Source organism: Lagopus muta, chromosome 10, assembly GCF_023343835.1.
Source record: "Lagopus muta isolate bLagMut1 chromosome 10, bLagMut1 primary, whole genome shotgun sequence".
Lineage (NCBI taxonomy): Eukaryota > Metazoa > Chordata > Aves > Galliformes > Phasianidae > Lagopus > Lagopus muta.
Genome location: NC_064442.1, coordinates 12,420,209 through 12,445,249, shown reverse-complemented (window position 1 = coordinate 12,445,249; position 25,041 = coordinate 12,420,209). Strand labels below are relative to the sequence as shown.

Below are 25,041 nucleotides of genomic sequence, written 5' to 3'. Positions count from 1 at the left end.
GCTCTGCAGTGCAGTCTGTGCCATTCATTACTTTGATGGAACAATGCTGTTTGGTTTGGTTTTAATGGATAAGTAAGTAAAGTCTGATGTCCCCTCACTGATATTCCAGGAAAAGCTCTACTGAAGGAGGGAAAAGATTAAAAAGAAAAAGGGCAATGACAACTGTTTTTAGATTGGGGCTTTGTAATGGAAATTGGGTTTATCTGTAGGTTTGGTAGCTATGGTGATTGATACTTCCTGCTAATGGCCTTGTCATGATTGTCATCATTGCCCTGGTTCTGGAGGAATCCCAGATAGATTCATCCAAGTTGATGAGGAAAAAAGCTTTATTTTAGAAAAAATGCGCAGCACCATACCATAGCATGGATGTACTAGATAAACATGGACTGTGTTCTTGATGGAATTGAAAGTTCTGTACTTTGCTGTGCATGTTTAGGTGTGCCAGTTCTATTTGTTTATTTTTCTGCAGTAATGTAATCAAGTTCTCAGAGTTCTCCATCAGCAATATAAATAAGATTTTATGGAAGCTTTATTGAACAAGAATTTCCTCAGCTATTTTTGTTGTAGCACAGATATGGTAGGCTTCCTGTACTGCCTTTGGAGCTTTTGTTTTTCCCCACAGTGATACTGCTATGGCTGTTATTATTGAACACTTGACCTTTTTTTATTATTATTATTTTAAGGGACAAGAGATGCATTGAACTTTTTTTGAAATCTTTCTGTTAAGAAATGGAAGTAGTCTAAACATTTAACGATAGTCAATACTCAGTATTCCTCATACAGGAGAAAAATACAGGCATGGAGGAAGCTGCTGCCAACAGCTGTCCTGAAAATAGCTACCCCAGTCATCTGGCAGTGCCATAACCATGAAATCTGTACTTCAGCTCTTTTTCCGTTCTGCTTCTGTGCTCTCTGGCTGCTCTCAGCTTCTTTGGAATCAGTATGTGTTCTTGTAAGGAGCTGAAAGGAAGACATCGCCCAGAAGAGAGTTATTTTCAAAAGATTTTTCAATGGAATGGTCTGGGTTGAAAAGGACCACAATGATCATCCAGTTTCAACCCCCTGCTATGTGCAGGGCTGCCAACCACCAGACCAGGCTGCCCAGAGCCACATCCAGCCTGGCCTTGAATGCCTTCAGGGATGGGGCATCCACAGCCTCCTTGGGCAACCTGTTAAATACTGATCAGTATCTTCTTCCAAAAGCTGTTTTTCTTCAGTAAGTTCTAGTTCCTTACCTGTAAAAAATAGAGATGACTTCAACTTCTGAAGTGTGCCTTTAAGCAAGGATGCTTCAAACAAACACATTTTAAGTGTAACTGTTGATGTATTGGCTGGTGCTGTCTCTGTGTGGCTGTTTGCTAGCCTAGAAGACTTTTGGCTGGCTGAGATGAGTATGTGTTAGGAAAAGCCATATTTCAAGCATAGAAAAATAATAGGGAGTATGTATAAAATAATATATATTTTTTTGTCTGAATCGTATTTTTTCTTCTTTTTCCTTCTCCTCAGTTCAAGAATAACAATATAAGACTTAATGTGTAGTATACTGTGATGACATGAGGTGGATTTTTTTTTTTCCTTCTATTTATTTATTTGTTTGACAAGAGAGCAGTGAAATTATTTATCTTGCATATTAAAATAATCTACTTTTACTTGCAGTGTGCTTTGAAAATGTCTGAAAGTTACAGTGACAGCGATTCCTCCTGTGGCTGGACTGTCATCAACCATGAGGTACCTGATCTCTAATGAGCAAAGTTCCATCAGTTTGAGACTAATTATATGGAGTAAGATATTGTTTACATTTGGTAGTTTTTGTTTTGTGTGGGCCTTGTACATCAGCAGAGGATGTGGAAGAGAGCTTTAGAGATAGGAAAGTGCCTTCCATAATGCCATGCACGAAAGCAATCTAACTGCTACATAAGGAAGTGGGACTGTGGATTATGTAGCAGCAGATGAGAAGAGCTGACAGGATGTGTGTGCAAGGCAAAAGTGGTTCTTGGTGTAAAATACTCGTCGTCTTTAAAACTTAATTAATGTGTGGAGCTCTATGAAATGTATGGCAAGGTGAGTTTCTGCCCATCTCTTGGTCTCTGCTGTAGCTTCATTTATCAGGCACAGTCTCACTTGGTGTGAAATGCTGGATTTGCCTCGTGCTGTGATCGGGTGTTGGGGCACAGCTGCTTGTGACGTCACTGTTACGCCTGGGCAGCACTGGATTAACGTGCGTGTTTGTGTTTCGTACCTCGTGATGTTTGGCTAACTGTATAAAGGACAATGACTTAAAAAATGAGTTCATAGCAGAATAAATCTTTAGACAAAAAAAAAAAGTGAAGGAATTAAAAGTCTGTTGAGATGGCACTCATTGTTGCTAAGTCAGTGCAGTCAGTGGAGTTTAAGAGATCAGTAATTCTGATCCTAAAGTAGACATTTGTATTTGAAAGTGGTTTGCTGTATTGACTCCACTGACTGCATGGACTGCAAAGATGTCTTCACCAGCTGGCTCAGGTGCCTTTGAGTTTGATAAGAGGAACGTTTTATCCTTGTTTCCTGGAGCAGTGAGCAAGGCAAAGGCAAGGTCATTTAGAAATGCTTAGCTGTTCTAGACATCTGTCTGCATCTCCAATGTACTTCCCTCCTTTAGTCCTGAAGATTTTACCTTCTCTGATCTTGGTTGATGAATGAGTTTAAGATTTTTACAGTTTTTGCTACTTAACCTTGTCCTGAGAACTGAGCAAGTTATTCAGCCAGAATCCCCGGTGTAAATGAGTTTCCTAGAGCAGTGCAGAATGGCTGGCTCTGTCTTCTCACTGTCTGCATGAAAGCAATTTCAAGAAAGAGATGTACTCAAGATGGTACATTTCTAGGAGAAAAATAGGAAGTAAAAGAAAAGATCACAAATATTGATTGACTGCTTCCTCGTATTTGAAGATTATAATGAAAATCAAGGTAATTTGAAAGGGAAATCAATATAACCTTGTGTCTTTGCTCAAGTTTTGATGGCTTAGTTCTGTTTCAAGATTAATAGTAAACAGTATAGCTTATGGCTTTTGGATGTTGGGACATGGTTTTGCTTTTGTTGTCTGCAGAAATACTCTCGACTACTTGAGAGATGGCTTAAACTTCTTTTCCTTGTTTTGAGGGGGGTGGATGTCAGGTTGGAATCCTGTCACCAAAGGAATGACTGAAAACTCACTTCCTCCAGTCTGCAAGACCGAGTGGAACACAGAAGCGCATAGATTGTGGGGTTTCACAGGGCTGTAATGAAAATGAATGGGTTTAGAAGCTGGGCCACAACAGCTGGGTTACTCGGCTGTGAGCTGTGTGCTTTGTTTTCATACTTGGAATGGTTATTGTGCTCAAAATGAATTACACGGTCTAAGTAAATTAGTGCAGTACAAGATTATAGGAAGGCGGGGATTTGTGTAGACAAAGCAGAACAGATTTTTATTTATCCATTTAAAAAACAGCAACCACGGACAACTGAAACCTGAAACAAAGAATTTTGTATTTTCTTTCCGTATTTTCTTTCCCAAGATTTCATTCAGATTTTAGTAAATTACTTCTAATCGAGTGGTGAGTTTCTGCAAAGCTATTGAGATTTAAATTATGATGCTTCTGTAGGCAAGGAATACAGTCTGGGCTGTTTGGCAAACTACTCAAAGTTAACTTGTGAAGCTTCTTAAAGAGGAAGATGACATTGTAGCATGATTGTGGAGAGCATGTAGAATACTTCTGGAGTGTCAGATCTGCCCAAAGTATAGTCTCTTCATAAAAACAAAAGCATACATGTTTGCTTAAGCTCTGAAGTGAGGCATGTAGGGAAACTGATCTGGAAGTATTGCTACTACTGTAATTTCACACCTGCTGTTGCAAAAATAACTAGCTCTGTTTACAAAAACAGCTCAAGTTATTTATGGATCAGGGTGACTTAGTGTGTTTTAGTTGGGTTTTGCATGCTCATGGTTTTCTAATAACTTTGTATCCCACCTGTTCCTTTAAACAAAGTTTGTGAAGTTTGAGGATTCTGAGTTGTCAGACGTATTGTGGACTACAGAGCCCTGCAGACTCTGAGCGTTGCTTATCTTCAGTTCCTGCTCTGCTCGGAGGTTGATGGTGACTGGCAACTGACAAATAACTCAGGCTCCTTTCTGGATTTAAGACAGCAATCCAATTTACAGACGCTTGTTTTCGTGGTGTCGGGGATGTATTAGTACAGCAGCCATTCAGGTTTGCTAAAAATAGCTGAGATGGAGTGGGGTCAGACATATTTTTTTTTCCATGTAGTGCTTGTCGTAGTTCATGTTGGTACTCTGGATGTCACATTCTTGGGCTGTTTGTTTACATACAACACATGGATGTATGCCAGAACTAGATTTCATGTTCAAAGCTTCATTGGCAACCTCCTCTGTTTTTCTGAATTCAGATTTATGAATCTAATAAAGCTAGTAGAAAATAATTATCAATTTAAAATATCAATTTAAGTATCAATTTAAAACTTAAATACAATTGTCAATTTAAAATACTCAGCGTAATTGATGTCTGGGTTACTCTTTTTTCTTCAGAATTGTTGTCTTTGACCCTTTTAGAATTACAGTCATTCTGAGTATTACACTAGCATTTGTTTCCTTTCCTAATAGTCTGCAGTTACTGGGGCTTCTGTCAGTTGTATTCATTTAAAACTCTTTAACTCCAGGGTTCTGACATAGAGACAGTGACTTCAGAGAATGGAAGCTCAAATGACAACCACGAGTTTGTTTCTGAGGAATATGTTTCTCTGCAAGAAGAAGAGCACCCAATTGAATTGCAAGGTAAGAAACTGAAAGCAGGAATCATAAAAAATGCAAATATCTGTTGTAGTCTTGGCATTAAGTTGTTTTCAATAGACTTTATATACTCAACAGACTGAAAAATGTTCCATAATCAACTTTATGATTTTTTTTTTTCTTCAAATAAGTATAATCAGTAAGGTCTTTTGTTAATATTTAAGATGTTATGGAGTGGTATGCAGTTATTGAATTGTAAGTTTATAGTAGTACTGTGATTAACAAAGAGAAAGGGAAAAAAAAAAAGTGTTAGTATATTGGAGCTGCTTCAAAAGTAATACCTCCTATTTTATTACACATTGTCAGAGGTGGATGTTTGTATGGCAGTGAAGGTTGAACCTTCCTGACAATATTCTGTTTAAAAAAAATGGTGCCCATGGGCATTCTGTGATACTTTCTGAATGTTTATGGAGGACAGCAGTGGATGTGAGCACAGTGATGTGATGGGTGGTGCATTTCAGCAGTGGTGACAGTGGGGCACCTCCAGTGGTGCAGATTTGTATCAGCACATAATGCAGACTCTTATTCATCACCGGTGAAAATGCACAGCTGATGATGGTGACCTTGTTGAAAAACAGAGTTTTGCAGCTGAGAGTTTGCTCTATCAAATAGTGTTATTGTGCTCTTTGTATCCCTTATAGTTTATTAATTGATTTCATAATTAATATTGCTAGGAGATCACATGCAGACTTAACATAATCTAATAGTACATGGGAATGAGGAGAATTTGTAGAGCTCCTGGTTTTACTCCCATGTTTTGTTCTCCTTTTTTCTTTCTGTAGCACAGAGTAGCACTGATGGAGAGATACCAGTGGTAGATAATACTCTCTCTGCTCTTGAGGAAACTCAAACAGTTCCAGAGGTAATGTGTTATTTTATTCAGAAGTTTCTGTGAGCCCTACATCATATAAATGAAAGTATACTGTTTTTTTTTTTTTGTTTGTTCGTTTTGTTTTGTTTTTATGCATTAGGAACTCTTGCTATTTTTTCAAATTAGTCTATGTTCTACGTATTTTAATAATTTTTACCTTGTCTCCTTCCTTAGGAAAGGAAAGCAGAAGTCCACGATGATAGTTCCTGTATTGGCACAATTAGTGATGATTCTGACATTGTTACACTTGAAGCTCCAAAAGGGGAAGAAACTCCAAGTCAGGAGGAAGCCCCAGCTGATGGTGAAGAAGCTCCCAGTTCAGAGGATTTTAACATGGGTTCCTCCTCTAGCAGTCAGTATGCATTTTCCCATCCAGAAACTGGTAAGAGCAATAAGTCACTGAGCAGTTCTACAAAAATCTTTGCTTAGGAAACATTCTTTATATGGAGAAGGGAAATGCAGGTTTTGATGAATGCATTATCTAAATATTTGCAATCTCTGAGACTACTCTAGTTGTCCTAAGTCTTAAGATTTTTGTCCAAATATGTCTGCAGGCTGTTCTTTTGAAAGCATTCTGTTCAGTGAAGTATTGTGTATATTAAATAAGAAGTAAATTTCTAACACACAGTTGTTTTGCTCCTGGAATAATTGTAGGTTTTCTTTTGGCCATTGTTGGTTTTTTGTTTGTTTTTTGCTTTTGAGGAGTTGGCAGTAGGTAACTAGCTACTGAAATAGAATGACTTTTGGGGTCACAGCAAGGGCTCGTAGTAGCTGAACTACAAACATCTTTTGCTGACCTGCTCACATAAAAAATGTGTATATATATTAGGATGCTGCTAGTATTTAACAACACTGTGATGCACGGTGTGCAGGAGGAAGGACATGAATGTTTGGCTAATTTAAGAGTAAAATCAAACCTTAAAATGAAAGCTTTTACGTTACTATTCTCTTTTCCTTCTCCTTTATAATTCTATTGGGCTGCTTACTTGTATTTTTTGCATTGTATTTATTCTTTGTAACTGCTTTTTGTTACTGATTTTTTTTTTTTTAATTTTAAGTTTTTAAAGTAAGTTTATGTCAAGAGAATGATTTTACTTAAAATACCATTTTATCTCAATCAGTATTAAACATGTTCAGAAGTTCATATATTTTGTAGTGGCCATTGATATTGGAAATTGACAATTTATCCTCTAATTGTGACAAGTGATGATGAGTAACAGAACTCACCTTTAAGTCTTTAGGTGACATAGCTTTTAATTTAACGTTTAGCTTGGTTTTATTTTCTCCTTTAGGATTGAGTTCTAAAAATGCTTTTTTTTTTTTCTTTCCTGATATTGTACACAAAAGTCAGTTGGCTGGAGGAGCTGAGGAAGATTCCTGATTATGTAAGGGGATGGGGCAATGAGGTGAAAGAGCATGTGTCTCGCAGTCTTCCTTTCCAAGGTGGTGTGATTAAATTCGATCAGCTTGTGTAAAGCTGATTGCTTATGGCTTGCATGGAGTGTTCTTAAAATTATCACTACCAATCTGACTTGATCTTATAGTAGTGATATTCCAAACAGATGCTGAAAGCCAGTCTTCGCTGAAGTTTGGCTAAGCTGTCATTCTGTTTTGTTTCATTTTCTTTGGGAAAAAGAATGATAAATTTACATGTAAACTTGGAATGGAAATCAGTGAACTCTGTAATACATTTTGAGGAATGACACTTGTTGGATTCAAAATCTGTGTGACTGACGGGAAAAATTTCTTCCTTCTGATGTTGATTTCGACATTGTCTTTAGTGCTCTGTGTTTAACTGACCAGGTATTACAGAAGTCAGGAGTCCTTTAGCATTTGTTTTAAATATAACCGCTAAACCTTTAGCATTTGGATTTCCTGCTTTCCACCAGTAGAAGCACTTGCTGTCCACTTCTTGCTATTTTCTACTTTTTTGGAAGAGGAGGAGCTTCAGACTTTCTGAATGTAGATACTAAAATGGCCTTATTAGGATTAGCTGCTATGCTTGCACTTACAAACCATTCCTGTGGACATTTAGACTGTCCTAACTATGCAAACAGCTTCACAAAAGAAGTTAATCAGCAAAAGCACTCATATGCGGAAATAAGTTACTTCTAGGAAAGGTCACATCTGTATAGAAATGTCAAGGAGAATCACATTGGCTCACACTATTATATTGTTTGATTTTCCATGTAGGTCTGACCCTCTAAAATATTAGCATTACCAATTATTATGGACTGCTACTGTGGTCGTGGTTTGTTTCCTCTGTATTTTTCCATCCTGTTAATTTTAGAGTACAGCTTTATACAGAATTCTTAGAGCAGCTGTAAGGCAGTATTACTGACAACTTGCCAGTTGACAGCTAAACACCTCCCACCCCCCAGTAAGCAACAATAACACCTGTCTGACTGAGTATGTCTGGGTAATCCCTTAGGATGTCTGAGCTCTGCGTTCTTGTAAAACAAACTAAACCAACCCCAATCCCCACAGCAACGACCAGCCTCTCTCCTGACCAGTTTCTGAGTGCTTGTCTTTGCTGTCTAGGATTGGGGAAGTATGCATCTGCTTGAAAAGTTATTCTAAAACAGTGTCTTTTCTGACAAGTTCTATACATTGAGAATCTGCATGTCAAATAGCAAAGTGATTTGTCTTTATTGCAACTTCTACTTGGTCTGTTTGGTTTGACTAATCAACTAAAATGTGTTTTCTAGTTAGAGGAGGAATTATCTTTCATTATCTAACACGTTCTTGTCCGTGGAGTCAGAAATCAGACATGTGTTCCACATACTAATTGATGGTCTTTTGTGAAATAGATGCAGTCGCTTCTGTGAGGTTGGATTTTTTTTTCTTTAGTGACAAATCTTTATTGGTAATGCTTTTTATAGATTACTGCTGGCATTGCTTGGTGTTCTTGTCAGTTCAGTGATGGCTTTGCTCGACAAAATGGTTTTCAATAGTGAAACATTCAAGGACGGTAACTCTGCATTTATACATCTAAATTTGATCATCTGTATTAAGGGAATGAACAGCTGTATTTCTAGAAGGGATCTTAGCATTGTGTAACTGCAGGCATCAAATTGAGAAATGTCCCAGCAGGAGCACTTTGTCATGTGCTGGAGGCCTCGCTGATCGTGCTGAATCTATTCCAGGCATATGAGCTAGGTGCATGAGCACAGAACCACTTGTTCATCCTGCCACTGCTTCCCCTTTATAGTTGCCTTACACTTGAAGCATATGCTTTCAGTTGAGAGAGGGAGGAAATAATCATTGCTTATATGCTGCTCTGTATCAGTTTATTTACAGCGCATGCAGTAAACATTTGTACCATGAATAGCTACAAGCAATTACAGCTCTGTTGTTGTTTTTCCTGTTAGAGTATATGGCTTTTGGGCTGTTTACATACAAATGGTATCATAAATATCACTACACAAAAAAACCCTCTGGAAGATAACTTTCAAGGTTATAATTGGTTCTTCTTTCAATCCTTGACCTGTCCATTATTCTGAAGCATTGCTCAGGCAGTAAACGTTTTGGCTCCATGATGTTAAGCAGGGACAAACAGAGGCACCTGTGTGGTTCTTTTCCTGCATGGGATTGGTTGAAAATGGGTTGATTTTTCTGTTTTTCTGAAAGGTGGGTAAAGAGTTAGCAGGTAGCATATGGTAGATATTAAAAGTAATCAAAAAGAGAGATTGAAATAAATTTGCAATGTGCAGCTGTATTTAGATATTGCAATACCTGCACTAATTGAACATCAGTGGAATTTTGTCTGCAGCTGTAGGTAGATCACAGGGAGAATACAATAAAACAATGCCTGTGTATTTCAAGTGGCTTTATTTTAGCGGCTGTAGCTCTTTTACTATTAAATAGTTGAGTGTCAGTATCTGCAAGAGAAGGAAATCTGAGTTCTTAGCCTTTTTACTTCACCTGGACTTGCAGGGGGAGTGCATGTAGACATTTTAAGAGGTAGCATCATCTAAATGATAGACTTTTTAGTGGGTGAATTAGAAGGTATAGGGAAGTGTCAGGCAGTTTTTTGCTGATACTGTCTGGAGTCTCTATCTTGTCATTTTTTAAAATGAATTTTTAACTTTGGATATCAAGAATTCCTTACATAATATCCAGCATAAATTAGCACATTGAGAATTTTTACTTTGTTTTATTAACATTCTCTGAGATAGATGCCCAATACTTTTTACATACGTACGATTGATTTTTGTACTTAAATTATTTTCAAAGCAACGATTAATGCATTTTAAAGACTGTTCTGTGTTGGTTTTCAGTTTTTCCATCTCAGGCTAGCAATGATGAATCAAGTAGCGATGAAACCAGCCATCAGTCCAGTCCTACAGTACGAAGACGCCGGGCTAAGAGGAGGCTGATCTCTTGCTCTGAGGCTGAGAGTGGGTCACCTGTTGATCCAGAGCCTGAACCTCCCCAAGAGCAGCAGCACAAGCGGCAGTTCAGTAGTGGCCTTAATAGATGCATCATTCTGGCTTTGGTGATTGCAATCAGCATGGGCTTTGGACATTTTTATGGTGAGTGTATGGGAAACAAAGTACATAGAACCAACAGCTTGCTTATGAAACAAATACCATTTTATTTTGACTCGCTAAAAATCCAAACCTAAAACTAAGAAGTAGCAACTAATATATGGATAATAAAGGCCCTTCAGCAATGTAATTGTGTTAAATATGTCTACATTTAAAGTTTAAAATAAATAGTTTGCTCTTGCAGATAGATGTTTTGTGTTTTTCTCATAACACAGCTTGAGAGTTTTGCTTTTTCACATCTGTTTTTTCAAAATGCATCTGTGGTAATGTCTGTCATTGCCACCGGGGTTTGGAGGATTACTTAAGGCTTTTGTCTTATTTGTACTCATCTGGTAAGTTTAAAAGCAAGGCATGTTTTTACAGGAGCACACAGTAGCCATACTCTTCTTTCTGATGGAGAAAAGCAAGCAGTAGGTGTCCTTGCAGTTAGCTGGTTCAGAGAGTCCAGGATAGCAGCAATTTGTCTGTGTTTAGCACATTGCCTGAAGTTGAATGTTATGTGGAGCGATGCAGTGTTTAACAAACTAGCAGAACTCTTACTGATCTAAATTCTGATCTTGTAAGACATACGTGGAACAATTAAAAAGAAGACACAGAAAAGGGACATTTATTTCTTAATAGTCATTTTTCATGAGTAGGCTTTTATGAAAAGTGCAATATTAAGAAGAGTCTTGATTCAGTTTGAGACAGAGAATGACTTTAGTTGGGTTTGGTTTTGACTAATTGTTAGTCTAAATATTGACATTTACTTTGAAAGACATACTAATTTTCACTTGACACAGGTTTTTTTGTTTTTTTTTTTTGTCCTTAGGTAAACCTGAAGGTAAGAGGCACAAGTGATATGTTGTGGGACCCGTGCTTGTATTCAGATTTACTTATTAAATTGTGTGCATGTATGCTTACATACTCATACATACATATGTGTATGTGTACTGTTACAAAAACAATGATCAAATCTTAGGAATTACTGGTGTGTGCAGTATTGTAGAGTTGACTAATCCAGTCATGTAAAATACTTCGTGTTGTATAGTTGCAGCAAGTAGTAGCTGGTAGGCTGGTGTATGTCAGCATGCCAGAAGCAGAGAAAAACAGAGTGGCTAAACAATGTCTGATGTTGCTTTCCTGTGATAACTTGAGGTTTCATTTCTCTTCATCATTTTACTGTATTTAAATTGGAGTCAATGATAAATGTAATCCTTTTAAAGAATTTGAAAGTGTATGAATGGGAAGTATATTTAGTAAAAATACTCAGGGTTATGTCTGTACTAAATAATTCAGTTTGACTTATTCACTTACTGAACCTTTACTTCTAAATGATTTTTGTTGCTTTTTTTCCCATGTAATTTTCTTAAAATTCTTTCCTCTGTTCTCATCAATTAGACAGTCTATTTGAAAAAAATATTTGGGGTCTATTTGGAAAAATGTTTATCATAAGAAACAGAGTCTACGTGCAAAAATCTGATCTTAGCTATAAGAATACCTTTCCAATTTTAAACAAGGTTTTTAATTCTTACTGGTAAATACTGTCAGACAGTACAGAAATCAAGAATTTGCAGAGAAAATGAAGGTGATGTTTAGGTTCATGTGTTCCTCTGACTGCTGTGAGAGAGGCTATTAAAAAACCCAAATATCTCTGTAGGTACAATACAGATCCAGAAACGTCAGCAGCTGGTAACAAAGACACGTGAATTGAAAGATGACCTTTACCAGTGCCAACAAGAACAAGGAGATAAAGTGGGGGTAGGTGTGAGTTTGGCTGGCAGTTTTAGGATTGTTATTCTGTTAATATGCGTGTGTACTTTACACAAAGTGAAATTAATTTATCACAGAAGTGCATTACACATGTGTTGTTACTGTTAAGTGTTAAAGCACAATGGTTTTTATTTATTCAGTCTTAATAGTAGCCTGGCAGTTATTTGCCCATATGCGTGGTCCCTTTTGTCTCCTTCCCTATGACACGATGCTAGGTTGTGATTAATAAAGGCAGCTGAAATAGAACTGTGCTGGTAAAAACCTATTGTAGCTTGATCTTGCAGATTTTATGGTGTTACTTTTTAAATTCTCAGTGGTTATTCATTTTTCAAATGTTTAACTTAGGTTTTCACCTTCAGATAATTCAGGGAGAATGCTGGGGAAGTGCTTTGTTTGGGAGTACTTTTTAAAAATGAATAATTTATTTTTACATTGCTGATAGCAGTATATACATATAGTACAAGATGCTTAGTCCTTGAGTTTGTCATGGATAGCAAGAGACTGAGAGTTATTCTCTTGTGTTAGGATATAGTTACATATGTTCTTTCAGCAACAAAGTTGATTTAAGAATTTGTTCCCCTGTTGTTTAATACACTTAGTAATGATTACAAATAATAATGTTTTTGTAACATGGGAATCCAGATTGCTGAATATCATGCATATGTTTTAATTTCTTTTTAAGATGCATCAATTCAAGTTTCTAGTTTACTTCCCTTCAGCTATTTGAATCAGTGAAAGCAAGGGGTGATGACCTCTGGTTGGAAGTGGGAGCTTCTCACGTGGTCTTTGTTGCCAAGAGAATGTTTGTTTTTCTATCCTTGAGATAAATAAACTAGCTCTATTTTTTGCATCATGCTGCAACATGTCATTTCATCCAAAATGGCAAGCAAACTGTTGAATCTACCTTGGTCTTTTATTTTGCCAGCTAAAATTATAACAATTCTGATCATTATTTTTGTCTTGTTTTCTTCTTGTTTGCACTAGTCACTCAAGGGAGATCTTGCCACGTGTTTGACCTTTACTGAGGTGGAGAAGAAATCCTTTGAATCACAGAAAAAAAGTCTTGCTGCAGAAAATCAGCACTTAAGAGAATCTCTAGAGAAGGAAGAAAAAGCTTTGGTCTCGCTTCAGGAAGAACTAAGGAAGCTAAGGCAACAAATAAGAAACTTGGAAGACAAAGGTACTAGTACTGAGTCTATTGTCATGGAAAATCAGAAACTAAGGGAACATTTGGAAGAGGAAAAGCAAAGAAACCATAATTTTCGTAGGCAAAAGGAAACGCTTTTTGCAGAAGCACAAATGTTAAGGAGAGAGCTGGACAAAGAACGTCATATTACAGAATCCCTGAAAAAAGAACTGGAACAGCTAAGTTCTCGTCAAACACCTGACAGTGTTAATGATGATGACACGGTCAGAGAAAATCAAGAAATAGAAACTCTGCGAGGAAGACTGGTGGAACTAGAAAAAAAGCTAAACTTTGAGCAACAGCGCTCTGACTTGTGGGAGAAGTTGTACGTTGAAGTAAAAGATCAAAGTGAAAAACAAGAAATGAATGAAAAGGGACAGAAGAGAGGTGCTAAAGGGCAAGGTAAATCTAAAAAGAAATCAAAAGAGTCATTTTTTGGCTCAGTTAAAGAAACTTTTGATGTTATGAAAAATTCCGCAAAAGAGTTCGTTAGACACCATAAAGAAAAGATCAAGCAGGCTAAAGAAGCAGTGAAAGAAAAGCTGAAAAAATTCTCTGATTCTGTAAAGTCCACATTCAGACACTTCAAAGATACCACAAAAACCATCTTGGATGAAAAGGAGAAGAAGCCAAATGAAAAAAAATACGAGGCAAACAAGAGAGCTCGAACTTTTTACCGAGAACATAACTCTTATGAGAATCTGAAGCAGGCACATTACAGGAGATCTAACATGCCAAAAGATTTCAGAGATGGAAGAAAACATCAGTTTACAACATTTGAAAAAGATGCAGATTCACAGAAATGTCTCAATGATCCGTTGTGTAGTAGAAAACATCCGTTTGACCTAAAGGGCTGTTCTGGTATTTTTGAATGTGCTAATCAAGAATTTGTTAGTCTCTTCAACAGAGTTTCAGATCCTATTGGAGTGGATGAATTTAATCGGCTAATGAGAAAGTATTTGCAACAAGTTGTACATAACTTTCATCATTGGAGAGAACTAGAAAATTTCATCAATCAGTTTTTTCATAATGGGTTTTTTATACATGACCAGATGCTGTTCACTGATTTTGTTAATGACGTCAAGGATTATCTGGAAGATATGAAGGAATACCAAAATAAGAATGAGAAGGTTTTTGATGATTTGGACAAGTACATCTACAGATACTACTTTCAGTATGATAATTCACCCCAATATGGACCCAGGTTGGTTTCCATATTTCCTGAACCGTTAACAAAATGAAGCACTTTTTAAAGACAACTAGTGTCCTTGTTCTAACAGATGGTACTCTATACACAGATGTCTGTATTTCTAGCCATAGATATGTATGTAAGAGACTCAGTAGAAATGGATTGTGCTTCTAGCACCTCCCAAATTAACATTCTCCTCTGCAGGAAAAAATAAATGTTTAAGGTACTACAGGTCACAGTTCTATGGCAATGTACATAAAGTACACAAAGTACAATGTAGTTCTATTGTACTACATGTACAATCTGGTTTTTCACTGAGCCTTTTAGAAAGCTTGCAAGTAGGATTACTTTAGACTGAACAGCTATGATAGCTTTTCATTCCCTCAGACAGGCAGTTTCACAAAAAACATTAACTGCAGCTTTCTATTGTTCTTGCCTAACAGAGGATTTAGCATATGTTTGAGCAGCCTTAAAGCCCTGTTCTGGCAGGTATCTTCCCTGCTGCCTTTTCAGGTGTGTAACTACCAATGTAGGTTAGTACAGTATTGAATTAGTCTTTACAACAGAGTGGAACTGCTTAAATAGCAAACTCATCATCTGAACTGAGCTGTACTAAAATGTTTTGGACTTGCTGACTTGCTGTCCATGGCCTGTGTTGTTTCCTACATTGCTTTTCTGTTTCTGATGATATTATCAGGGCTTCTGCAGAGCAGGTGTGTGCTTGCTGGCCCAAAGAAGCTAGAGGTAATGTGCTGTTCCTGCTGCATAGCCTTTGCTGAAGAAAGTTAGGCAAGCAGCCTTAGTGTATTATGTGATATTTGCTCTTTGTGGAGTACTTAAATGTATATATTTTCTGTGGCTTTTAATGTCTTTGCTGTTACTGAATTCATTATGTAATCTTTTGTGCTAATACTTAGTCTGAACAAATAGGAAAAAATCCTTGTATATAATTTTCTCGTGCATTATAGATTAGTTGTCCTTACACATATAAAGGACTTTTTCTCTGTGCTGGTATTCAACACAAGTGTGTGTCTTCAGTCAGGATTATTTTTTGGATTGTATTGTTTACTATATCATGTGTTTATTGTAGCAGGAGGTCTGAAAACTAGTTTGGAGTTAGTAGATGCTACATGAGGATAGTATCCTCTTACTGAAGGCTGAACAATGAGGGTGATAGATCTAGCATTTACCAAGTTGCCTTGTCTAATGTGTAGTTCTGGCAAATACTTGACTTGTTTTCATTTATAGTTAAACTACTTCTTACTAATTTATTATTAAAATGAATTTTAATTACTTAATTTTTGAGGACTCCAGTTTGCAGAAGAACAGAATTTCAAATTAGTTTATTGAATTCTCTGTGCCTGAGGATGAAAATAGCCTTAACTCAGCTTAGCCAAGCCTAGACCAGTGACAGAATAACAGCATGTAGTGTAATGGCATTGTGTGCATCACAGACTGCAATAAGTGAGCAGTGGTGTTTTGCCAGTACCACCCTTCTCTGTATGAATGTTTTCATTGCATGCAGGAGAACCTCTAAAGTGCCCATGTCTAGGCACAAGTCTATAAAGTTTTCGTTGTTTTTATAGAGCAGAATATAAAAGAACAACTGAAGAACAGATGGAGACCTCCTTTCAAGCATCACAGTAGGGGTGCTCAAACAGATTGTTTATGTAGCTTTATTCTGCAAAGAACTTGGGAAACCAGCTGCAGAGTATTTTTTATTAATGGAAAGATTTTCTTTAAAATACACCATCTCACTGATGGTTTTCAAAACAATTACACCAAAAACCCTGCCCATTTCCTACTAAGAGAAAGAACTACTTGATACTAAATTTTTTTTCCAGCCAACCTCAGCATGTTAAGAGCTGTTCTTGACAATGTAATTGTATTTCAGAATGCTTTTAGAGAAGTGCTTTTCTAAGAGTAGTAACAAGTTTCTGTTTACTCCTTGCAGTCGACCTAAAAGGCCTTCTTTTACACAAACTGAAAATCCCAGACATGAAAAACAAGCTCAGAAGTACCACCACCGTAATAAAAGAGAAGGTAAATGGCATAAACATGGTCGCACTAATGGAAGACACATGGCAAATCTTGAAATAGAACTGGGGCAGTTGCCCTTTGATCCAAAATACTAAGTAATTCATGGTTTAAAAAAAGGAAAGACTTAATAATGCACACGTTCTCTGGAAACGAATTGTTTTTCAACGAAGCAGTGAGATGCAAGTTTCTCTAGATAATTTGATTTTTACAAATTCTTGTTAAAAGGCAGGAGTCAGTCTTTCTGATTTGCATATTTGGTATTGTTGCTTTAACTGTTCATTGGAAGCAATGATACTTTGGCTACCAGTGGTATTGTTACAGAAACTAGGCATGCAATGACTTGCGTATGAAAAATATGCTTAATTGCATTCCATTAGTATAGTTCAAGCTTGAGTCATGCATAATGTACCAATAATTAACTTCAGTGTTTGATATACTAACTTCATCTCATCCTTAAAAAAAAAAAAGTCTACATTATAGTAATGTATTTGTTAGTGTTTTGTAATCTTATACTTGCTTCTTGTTTTGGGGTGGGGGGCTATGAGCCTGCTGAATTGTCAAGAATTTGCTGTGCTGCATTCTGATCAGCTTGCTGATTTAAGCACTTGAACTATTTTGCATATCTGCATTTTGGGGAAGAAAAATAAAGAGACAGCGTGGGTAAAAGTCTTTATTTATAAAAAGAAATAAACATAGCATAGCTGTACAGTTCTATAAATTGGTCCAGTCTTGTCTGATTTCTTACTGTGAAAGTAATCACATGGTAGCTTTGGCCTTGATATTCTTTAGTGTTGTATGGTAGATCAGCACCCCTCACCTCACCCCAGTCTGAAGTTACCCTCAAGAAGAGGTTTATGTGTTTTGAGACAGTTGATATTTGTGTAATGAGACTTTCCCATCTGACTTACCCGGTTCAGTCTCACTACTCTCTCCTTTCTGCAGTGAAGTATCTTCTGTACTGCTATACGAAACTGAGCTCGTTAGTTTGTAAGTCTAGAAACTGATCTTCAGATACGATTCATTTCAGGTTTTTTCTTGTAGATGTAGATATGGCTTCCAACTCGTCCTTGAGGTACATGAGTATGAAAGACAGTGGCTGTTTTCTTATAGCCCTTTAAAGCTAGGAATGATGATATTTCCTGTAAATGAACATATATTAGTTTCCACAGACAAAAGTATTTGGAGAGCATCAGAACAGTGCTCCAGAGCCTTCTGGAAACTGTTAATTCAGCTATTCTTGGGAACTTCTTTATTTAGGAAAGGCTGCTAGAGAGAGCTATCCTGTTTGATTGTGTATGCAGTGTATCTTCACCAGACATTGCCATTTGAGTATATGGACTTCATAAAAGAACTGAGGGGAAGAGGTACCCTGACACAGAGGCATGTTTGCTTGTCCCTGTTACGTCAGAGCATACGATTCTGGGAACAGACAATACACTTGTTTTCACATGGCTTAAGGCAAAGGCTGTAAAACTTTGAGATGCAGAAAGCATACAGAGCACATGTGAATGTTAAGTATGCATCACTGGAATGGTATCTGTACTATTTTATGGACTAGGGGGGTTGAATTTTAAGTGTTTCTAAAAAGTTAAGGAAGAGTTTTTAAATCTTCTGCAGCTCCATTTCTCCTGTAACTTGACCTCAAAACTAGTTTGTTTCATCTTACGTTTACCATACCTGTTCTAGCACACTGAAGAAAATCAAATGACTGGGCAATAGTGTATCATTGTAAAACTCCTTATTAAGCCAGCCAAGTGGATTAGAGTAAAATAGATCTGCTTCATCAACATAGCTTTCATTTCCAGTTAGGTCTGGGGGACACTGAAGGAATCTCATTTTTAGAGGACAGTGAACGTGGCTAGGACAAAAAACAAAACATATTCAGGATAAACTGATAAAGACCCGAGATTTGAAATGATTCATCACCTAAATACCTCAGTTAAAAAGAAAAAAAAAGAGAAAAAAAGATTATATTTGTTTACTCCAACATCATGTTTTCTTCACTTACGTGTTTTATAAAAAGCAGAAATACAAGATGTGGATTCAGCTTTAAGCTACTGTGAATGCTTTTAGCAGTTCACAGAAAGCAGATTTATCTCAATGCAAACATAATCTGCATAACATCATTTTTGTAAATAAAAAGTACTTCCTTCCCTTCCCCCTCCAATCAGCTGTGTGGTTTTTATCTGTTTGCTTACTGGGTTATATTGCAAACTTTCTGGAATAGTGAATTCAGTCATTGTATGTTATTAATTCCCTTTCCTTACCTTCCAGCAGCAGAAGTAAAGGTAAAATTAAAATAATACATTCTGACTATAGCAGAGCACTTCAGTTTTCCCATACAAGTTACTATAATTGAGATGTATGCATTATTGTCAGAAGCCCTAGGACTACTGTATAGCTTCATACAAAACTGTCTTACAAAAACTGAGTAAAACCTGGCTCCTGAGTCTCATTCTGTGTTCTAGGCATTTAGCTTATTTTCCCTATTCATTCTGTGTTAGCTTTATGAAGAACAAACTTCCTCTATACATTTATCGACCTCAATCAGATTTTTTATTTTTTATTTTTACCATTTCTGCTTAAATGTCTAGTAGATTTTAACATAATACACTGACAGCTATTTTATTACCTGTAAAATGGAGTAGAGTGGCATGGCATCATGATGAAGACAAAAGCTTGTGACTGGTAAGAGCTGTTACAAAGTTGCTGTATGTGATTCATAACATCAAGAGAGCCTCTCTGGTGAATCAAGCCTGTATACAGGGCTGGGATTAAATTTGATAAAAGCAAGAAGCTTGCTGCAGACTTCTTCCATGCTTTTAGGTGTTTCAGAGAATATCCTAGAGAAACATTTAAGTTTAGATAAGCAAATACTTGAAGTTTCACGTAGTACCTTTGGAAACTATTAGTCATTTGCAAACAGTACCTTGCTTTGAGGTATTTTAACGTACTTCAGTCTTTACTGTTTGAATGGAAATTCAAAGATCAGACTTTGCCCTTACTGTTGGATGTAACAGTGTAAATGTTAAGTCTGTACCTGTTCTTTGGAGTCCAGAAGAAAAATTTCAAACTCATTATCTCTCTGGGGCTTAGTTTTAATTTCTTGTGAGGAAATGAGTCCATTCAGTGCTTGGATGAATGGTGTGTGGTGACTTACAGATGTGTACGTGTTGGGGTAGAGCCAGAATAAACGATAATGACTGCTCTGGTATGGCTGTGGTATTCTTTATCTCCAGCATGCTGAAAGCTACAGTGTTCCCTTCAACTGGCTGATATGATCTTTACTGTTACTTGTTCTTGAGCTAACATCCTGGTAAATGCTTATTCCTTTATGTCCCGTCCCTGCCCTCTCACTCCTGTAAGAATCTAGTAATAGGAGGAAAAGATATTTCTCATGATAGGAGATATGTGGTAGAAATCTTTTATACAGCCCCACTCTGTGACCACCTTCACTGAATCAAAATAAAAACCAGGCCTGCTTCAGAAGTCACTAGTGTACAACAAATCATTTCAGTCAGTCTTCATTTGGTTCATGTTCTAACAAATTACAGATCTTTGTCTCAGATGAAAATGAAGTCCAATAAGAAATCTGTGATTTAAGCATGAGTGGAAACAGTGTATTATAGGCTTTTTTAAACTGTTTTTGTAAAAATCTTAAATCTTCTGAACTGAGCACTGAACTAAGCCAAGACATTAGCTATTTGGTATTTGCCAGCAACAGAATCATGCAACTAAGATTTACTTTTGTTCATATGAGCAAAATATAGGTTATTACAATATTAACTGATTCTTCTGTTTTGAATTTATCTGTCAATTTAAAGCTATCCAGCTCCACGTGCTGCAGACTTTACTCTTTTCTTTGTAACTTCCCAGCAGATAAGATTTTGCTACAGTATTACAGTTTGTAGGAAATACTTTTTTCCACCCTAAAGATTCTTACGTATTTCAGTCTCTTGCTATCATTCATCCTTTTTTCTATCTGCAAAGAAAAGTTAGGCTCATTTTAAGAATCCTACATTCACTATTAACAGTCTGTCTTTCGGTAAAAGTTATTAGCAGGGGAAGGTTGTGAGACATTTAGAACTAAGTGCTTACCACAAAAAAACATGCAAAATGGCAGTACTGGATAGATGAACCTGAATTCTTTATGGCTCAGTGTGCTGTAATAAAACAGATACAGTACAATAGAAAGTTGAATGCATCAATTCTGTTGACAAAATAATGTTTAGAGTATGGAAGATGAGATGGGCACTTAAACATATGAAAAAGCATTTGGCATGTTACCAATTTAGAGTAAAAAATGCAAACCATCACTTTTTAAGAACATAATGACAACAATGAAATTAAAGTTACTTGATCACTTTAAACCAAGCACTGGCTACTGTGCTGTAGCAGTTAAGCTGACTAAGAATACTAGATGCGATAGGGAGTACATTACTTATTAGTTTTCTGTATTAAAAACAAAGCAAGAAACAGAATGGATGGTGAGCTAAGATTGAGCTAAGACTTACACTTGCATTTGTATCTAACAGAATAACATTCACTTCTGCTGATACAACTTTACACCATTTCCCACCTCAGCATTTGATTTTGTGGTGGTTTTTTTTGGTTTTTTGGGGGGGGGGGAAGGGAAGGAGGGGAAATGATGGGTAGTTGGGTAAGACTTGAAATTACTGCAAAACTTTGTCCTGAGAACCAAGCAGAAGGCTAGAGGAGCCTAGAAGGGCCAATAGGCTACATTCACTTTGGAGTTGGTCTGAGGAAAGAGATTACATTTGTGACCTTGCTCCTGCTTCGCTGTATTCTGTTACTACTTCAGTCTGATGACAGTTTACCATTAGGTATGCACTAGTTTGCATATACTTTCCTGTCTCTTTTGTGTAATCTACAGTCATCAAATGACTTGTAAATGAAGCAAGTAAGTTGAAGAACCTCTCTTCTTATTGGGGATATATTAGAGAAACAAATGATGCAGCATTTTCATTAGCAGATGTCCAGTGTGCTCAGCTTTCTGACTAGTTCTGTTGTTACTTAACACCCTTGAGGTGATGCAGAAGTTACTGATTGTTTTCCATTGAATTTCTTGCCAAATTATTTTAGTATTTTAGAATCAAATAGTTTTTAAATATACATGTATGCTAATGATGCAAGTAGCAGTATTACATACAATTCTAGAAAACATTGCATAATTGAGTCTATTTCTACGTGTATTAGAATAATTTTAGGTTTTCTGTCATTTAGCTTGAATACCATCCTTTTTCATTCTAGGGAGGACAAGTTTTGATGAAAAGAACACAAATGGTGAAAGACAGTAATTATGTTTAGAAGAAATTACCTGTATACTAGCACTGTCCAAATCACTGCCCCTAGAAAGATGCGATACCGTTTTGGTGCCATCACACAGCCATGAATAAAGAAAGGCAGGTGGGTACCCAAGATAACCGGCAGTCCTTGAGTGAAGTACCAGTGCCAGGGATGGGAACCATAAAACGTTCCCAAATTCTGTAGCACGTTGAATTTCAAGAAGTTCAGCTGAACCAGCACCCACTGGGATGGTTAGGGGAAGGCAAAAAAAGGGGTAAGTAAAATAAAAAACAAAAGACAACATCTAAACTAGCATAACTGATAAGTTTCCTTTGTGCCTACGCCTACGTCTTTTCTGCTAAGACTTATCATGAGATCCCTATTTTTAGCAGTTGTTACAACCAGCTTGCAAGTGCTATAGCATACTGAAAACTGTTGATTTACTGAGAGCTGACTTGAAGTCATTTAAAATAACTAAGAAGTCAGTGTTCGGGGATTCGTGACTTCGTTTACAGAAGATAGACCAGACACACTCACAGACAATAAGCTGCAAAAGTCCAACACATTTTTAAAATGACTGAAAAAATAAAAAGTTTTAGTGCTGAGTTTAAAGCAGCTTACCTCGCCGAAAAACACACGGTCAATTATTAAAGAGGTTCCCAGTGTGACCAATCTGCACAAGAAGAAAAATGGATTGCATTGCTATTGCCTGCATTGCTTATGCATCAGGTTGTACTCTTCTCCATATTGTTGTCAAAACTCTCTGAGTAGTTACTCCCAAACTCTTTTAGGATTATCCCTACTTGTGGCCATTGTAGAGTGGCCAGTTGCCACTGCCCAGTATCCTTGGTAATCCCAGGTTAACCTGGAATGCTGCTGGCATCTCATTCTGATTACATCTCTGTGTAGGTTTTTGCAGCATATAAACTCACTTCAAGGAAGCACATCCCTTCTTTAAACTTTTGCAAAAGAACTTTTTTTTTGTATTGGACTTCAATGCAGTCAGCTTTTTTGAGCCATCTGTCTCTGCTGCAGTATATAGTGGTAAGATCAATCTTAAGATACAGCTGTGAACAGAGTGTAACTTCAGAAGGAACGTACCCAATTGGAATGCAGTTGTACAGGATGAGGTCTGCTTTTTTCTGTTCTTGTAAAAAATGACAGAAGACCAAAGGTATCCATGGGATAGCTGCAGTGGGACGAATGACAATTCCAAGTGCTATCAAACTTAAATATTTCCATCTAGAATGAAGGAACAGAAAAAACAAACAAAGAAAGCTTACCAGAAGGTGTGATCAATTATTTAGCAGTGGAACTTAGCAATAGAAATATTGTTCTGTCTCTGACCAAGAGTTCTGCATGCTGCTGGTAACTCCGATTCTCTGAATGCAGATACCTTGTTTGGCTTGGAAGGCTGCCAGACACACAACTCCATATTAGCACTGGAGTTGCTAATTAGGAGCACGTACTTGTTTTAAAATAAATAGCTAGTTAACAATGGTGTGACCACATTAATTTACTGCTGCACTTAAACAAGTATATCTTTTCTTAAGTTAAATTCTTCTAAAGCCTATAGTTTTCTGTGTTGTGATACTGTGTGTAAGGGAACTGGACAACAGTCGTGTTGTATAGCAGCAATATCAGAACTTCAAAACAAATTTTAGAGAAAACACCACAATTACTGTTGAGCAGTTGACACAAAATAAGATGGCTTTGTTTGCTTTAAATTTTAAGATAAAATCAGCATTTGAACTGGTTTCTGTTCTACTCCCATGCCAAAAAATTTCAGTACTGTTCAGAGAAATGTTCTTACCTGCTCCCCATCTTGGAACCTTTCATTGGATAGTAGTAAAGAGCAAAAATGGTGAGAAGAGTTTCCATGGTGTTTGTTAGAGTTCTGGTACAGGTATACCATGTAAACCAGGAACACAGCTGGCAGAAGTACTGGAAACAGTTATGACAAGAGAGTGCACAGGGGCAAATGTTAAGTTCTGTAGCTTTAAAAAAGGTGACAGTTCTGAGGCATGACTAAGTATCATTTGGCCATGCTTATGCTGCAGCCACATTGATTAATGTGCATCATTTTTTTTTAAACAGCTGAGACTTACCACATATTTTGCTGTTTCTGCATTTTCAAGGTGTTTCACTAGTAAATAAAGCTTCACATCAGCAAAAGCTGCCAGAACTGCTTGTACCAGTCTAGGGACCCATATCTACATGAGAAAAGACAGAACTTTATGTTTGCAATGAGTTCAAAGAGAGAATTACTGTGCTACTGAATGGCTGCTCAGACTAATGTGTGAGATAGAAAATATTATCTGTAACATCTTATGATTTAAAAGAAAAAAACCAATGACAGTACGATCCTTTAGAAAGACGAGTATTTCTGCCAGAACCAAGAAAGTAGATCAGGTTCCACTGACAGTGTTCAGTTCTTCAAAGTACAATTTAGAAAACGTGATGAATGACAACAGCAGTCACAAGGAGCTGTTGTTAGCGAGTCCATTGCCATAGGTACGATTAAACACTTTGGCAAACTGAGCAGGGGCACAGTTATGATCTCAGGGCTAAGTGTCAGCGTGGAACTTGAGGAGAGTGGGGGCTGCAGCCGCTGGCAGCAGGGCTGGGCCTGGAGAGTTAGCCATGAGTGCTGCACTCATGTAAAATGCTAAATTTGGAGAGACTTCACGTTTGAAGTCTGCACTAGTGCACCATTGTCAGAACAGGGCTTTGCGTTCTACCCGAGCAGTAGCAAAAATACACCGCAACCAGCAGATGCACTGCGACCCCTTCTACATACCAGCAGCTGGACGTCATCCTCGCCCAGCAGCTGCAGAGCTCTGTAGATGCAGGCAAAGAACAGCGGGTACGGGTATCCCCGCAGGCCGTGCGCCCACTCCCACGTCAGGTGCCCATAATTGCTGCAGTTAAGGCCGTTTCAGTAAGGAGGAGCCGGGCCGCTCCCGCGGAGGACGGGCGGTAAAGGATATCCGAAGACCAGGCGGTGCGCCACCTCCAGCGACTGCCAGTACTCGTCCGGGACGAAGCTGGTGCGCACGAGCGCGCAGTTCAGCGCCCGCGCGGCCACCGCCAGGGCCGTCAGAGCAGCGGTCCCGCCGGCGGCGCCTGCGGAAGCGAAGCGTGCGGGTAAGAGGCCCTTCCGAGGCCGTGCCCTCCCCTCCCCGTCGCTTACCGGCGCCCGGCTGCGCGGCGGCTCCTCCGGCGGCCGCGTACAGCACCGACCTGCGCTTGCGGAGCCTCACCGGCTCCGAGCGCCTGGCGCGCGCCAGCAGTCCTCCGGCCGCTGCCATGGCGGGGCGGGGCCT

At 37.8% G+C, this 25,041-nt stretch overlaps 3 protein-coding genes across 4 annotated transcripts in view; 2 read left to right on the top strand and 1 right to left on the bottom strand.

Moving 5' to 3' along the window:
- Positions 1-4,729, top strand: part of DNAAF4 (dynein axonemal assembly factor 4) — a 17,271-nt gene extending 12,542 nt beyond the window's left edge. Inside the window, exons 9-10 of the transcript XR_007379201.1 lie at positions 1,657-1,728; positions 4,691-4,729. The gene's annotated coding sequence lies outside the window, so the exon portion shown is untranslated. The remainder of the gene's footprint in view (positions 1-1,656; positions 1,729-4,690) is intronic.
- CCPG1 (cell cycle progression 1) overlaps positions 1-17,361 on the top strand; it is a 24,063-nt gene extending 6,702 nt beyond the window's left edge. The window contains exons 2-11 of one of the 2 annotated variants that reach the window (XM_048956875.1): positions 1,657-1,728; positions 4,691-4,805; positions 5,603-5,682; positions 5,866-6,073; positions 7,039-7,134; positions 9,972-10,226; positions 11,053-11,064; positions 11,881-11,981; positions 12,978-14,383; positions 16,323-17,361. In XM_048956875.1, coding sequence (XP_048812832.1) covers positions 1,669-1,728; positions 4,691-4,805; positions 5,603-5,682; positions 5,866-6,073; positions 7,039-7,134; positions 9,972-10,226; positions 11,053-11,064; positions 11,881-11,981; positions 12,978-14,383; positions 16,323-16,503 — 2,514 coding nt within the window. In that variant the 5' untranslated portion in view covers positions 1,657-1,668 and the 3' untranslated portion in view covers positions 16,504-17,361. The remainder of the gene's footprint in view (positions 1-1,656; positions 1,729-4,690; positions 4,806-5,602; positions 5,683-5,865; positions 6,074-7,038; positions 7,135-9,971; positions 10,227-11,052; positions 11,065-11,880; positions 11,982-12,977; positions 14,384-16,322) is intronic. The other variant, XM_048956876.1, reaches the window with a different exon arrangement.
- Positions 17,066-25,041, bottom strand: PIGB (phosphatidylinositol glycan anchor biosynthesis class B). Its single transcript, XM_048956882.1, has 12 exons — positions 24,909-25,041; positions 24,706-24,841; positions 24,516-24,633; positions 23,824-23,928; positions 23,529-23,659; positions 22,817-22,957; positions 22,337-22,388; positions 21,747-21,958; positions 20,507-20,571; positions 19,041-19,251; positions 18,086-18,266; positions 17,066-17,547 (listed from the first exon to the last, which is right to left on the bottom strand). The coding sequence occupies exons 1-12, from the start codon at positions 25,024-25,026 to the stop codon at positions 17,416-17,418; spliced, it is 1,602 nt and encodes a 533-aa protein (XP_048812839.1). The 5' UTR covers positions 25,027-25,041; the 3' UTR covers positions 17,066-17,415.

What these genes read in the sequence shown, in the direction of transcription:
- PIGB (XM_048956882.1), bottom strand. Translation starts at nt 25,026, where the DNA reads ATGGCAGCGGCCGGAGGACTGCTGGCGCGCGCCAGGCGCTCGGAGCCG. An exon ending in CAGAAACAGCAAAATATGTG is followed by an intron (nt 23,660 to 23,823) that starts GTAAGTCTCAGC and finishes AACTGTTTCCAG; the next exon opens with TACTTCTGCCAGCTGTGTTC. An exon ending in TACAACTGCATTCCAATTGG is followed by an intron (nt 22,389 to 22,816) that starts GTACGTTCCTTC and finishes CTTCTTGTGCAG; the next exon opens with ATTGGTCACACTGGGAACCT.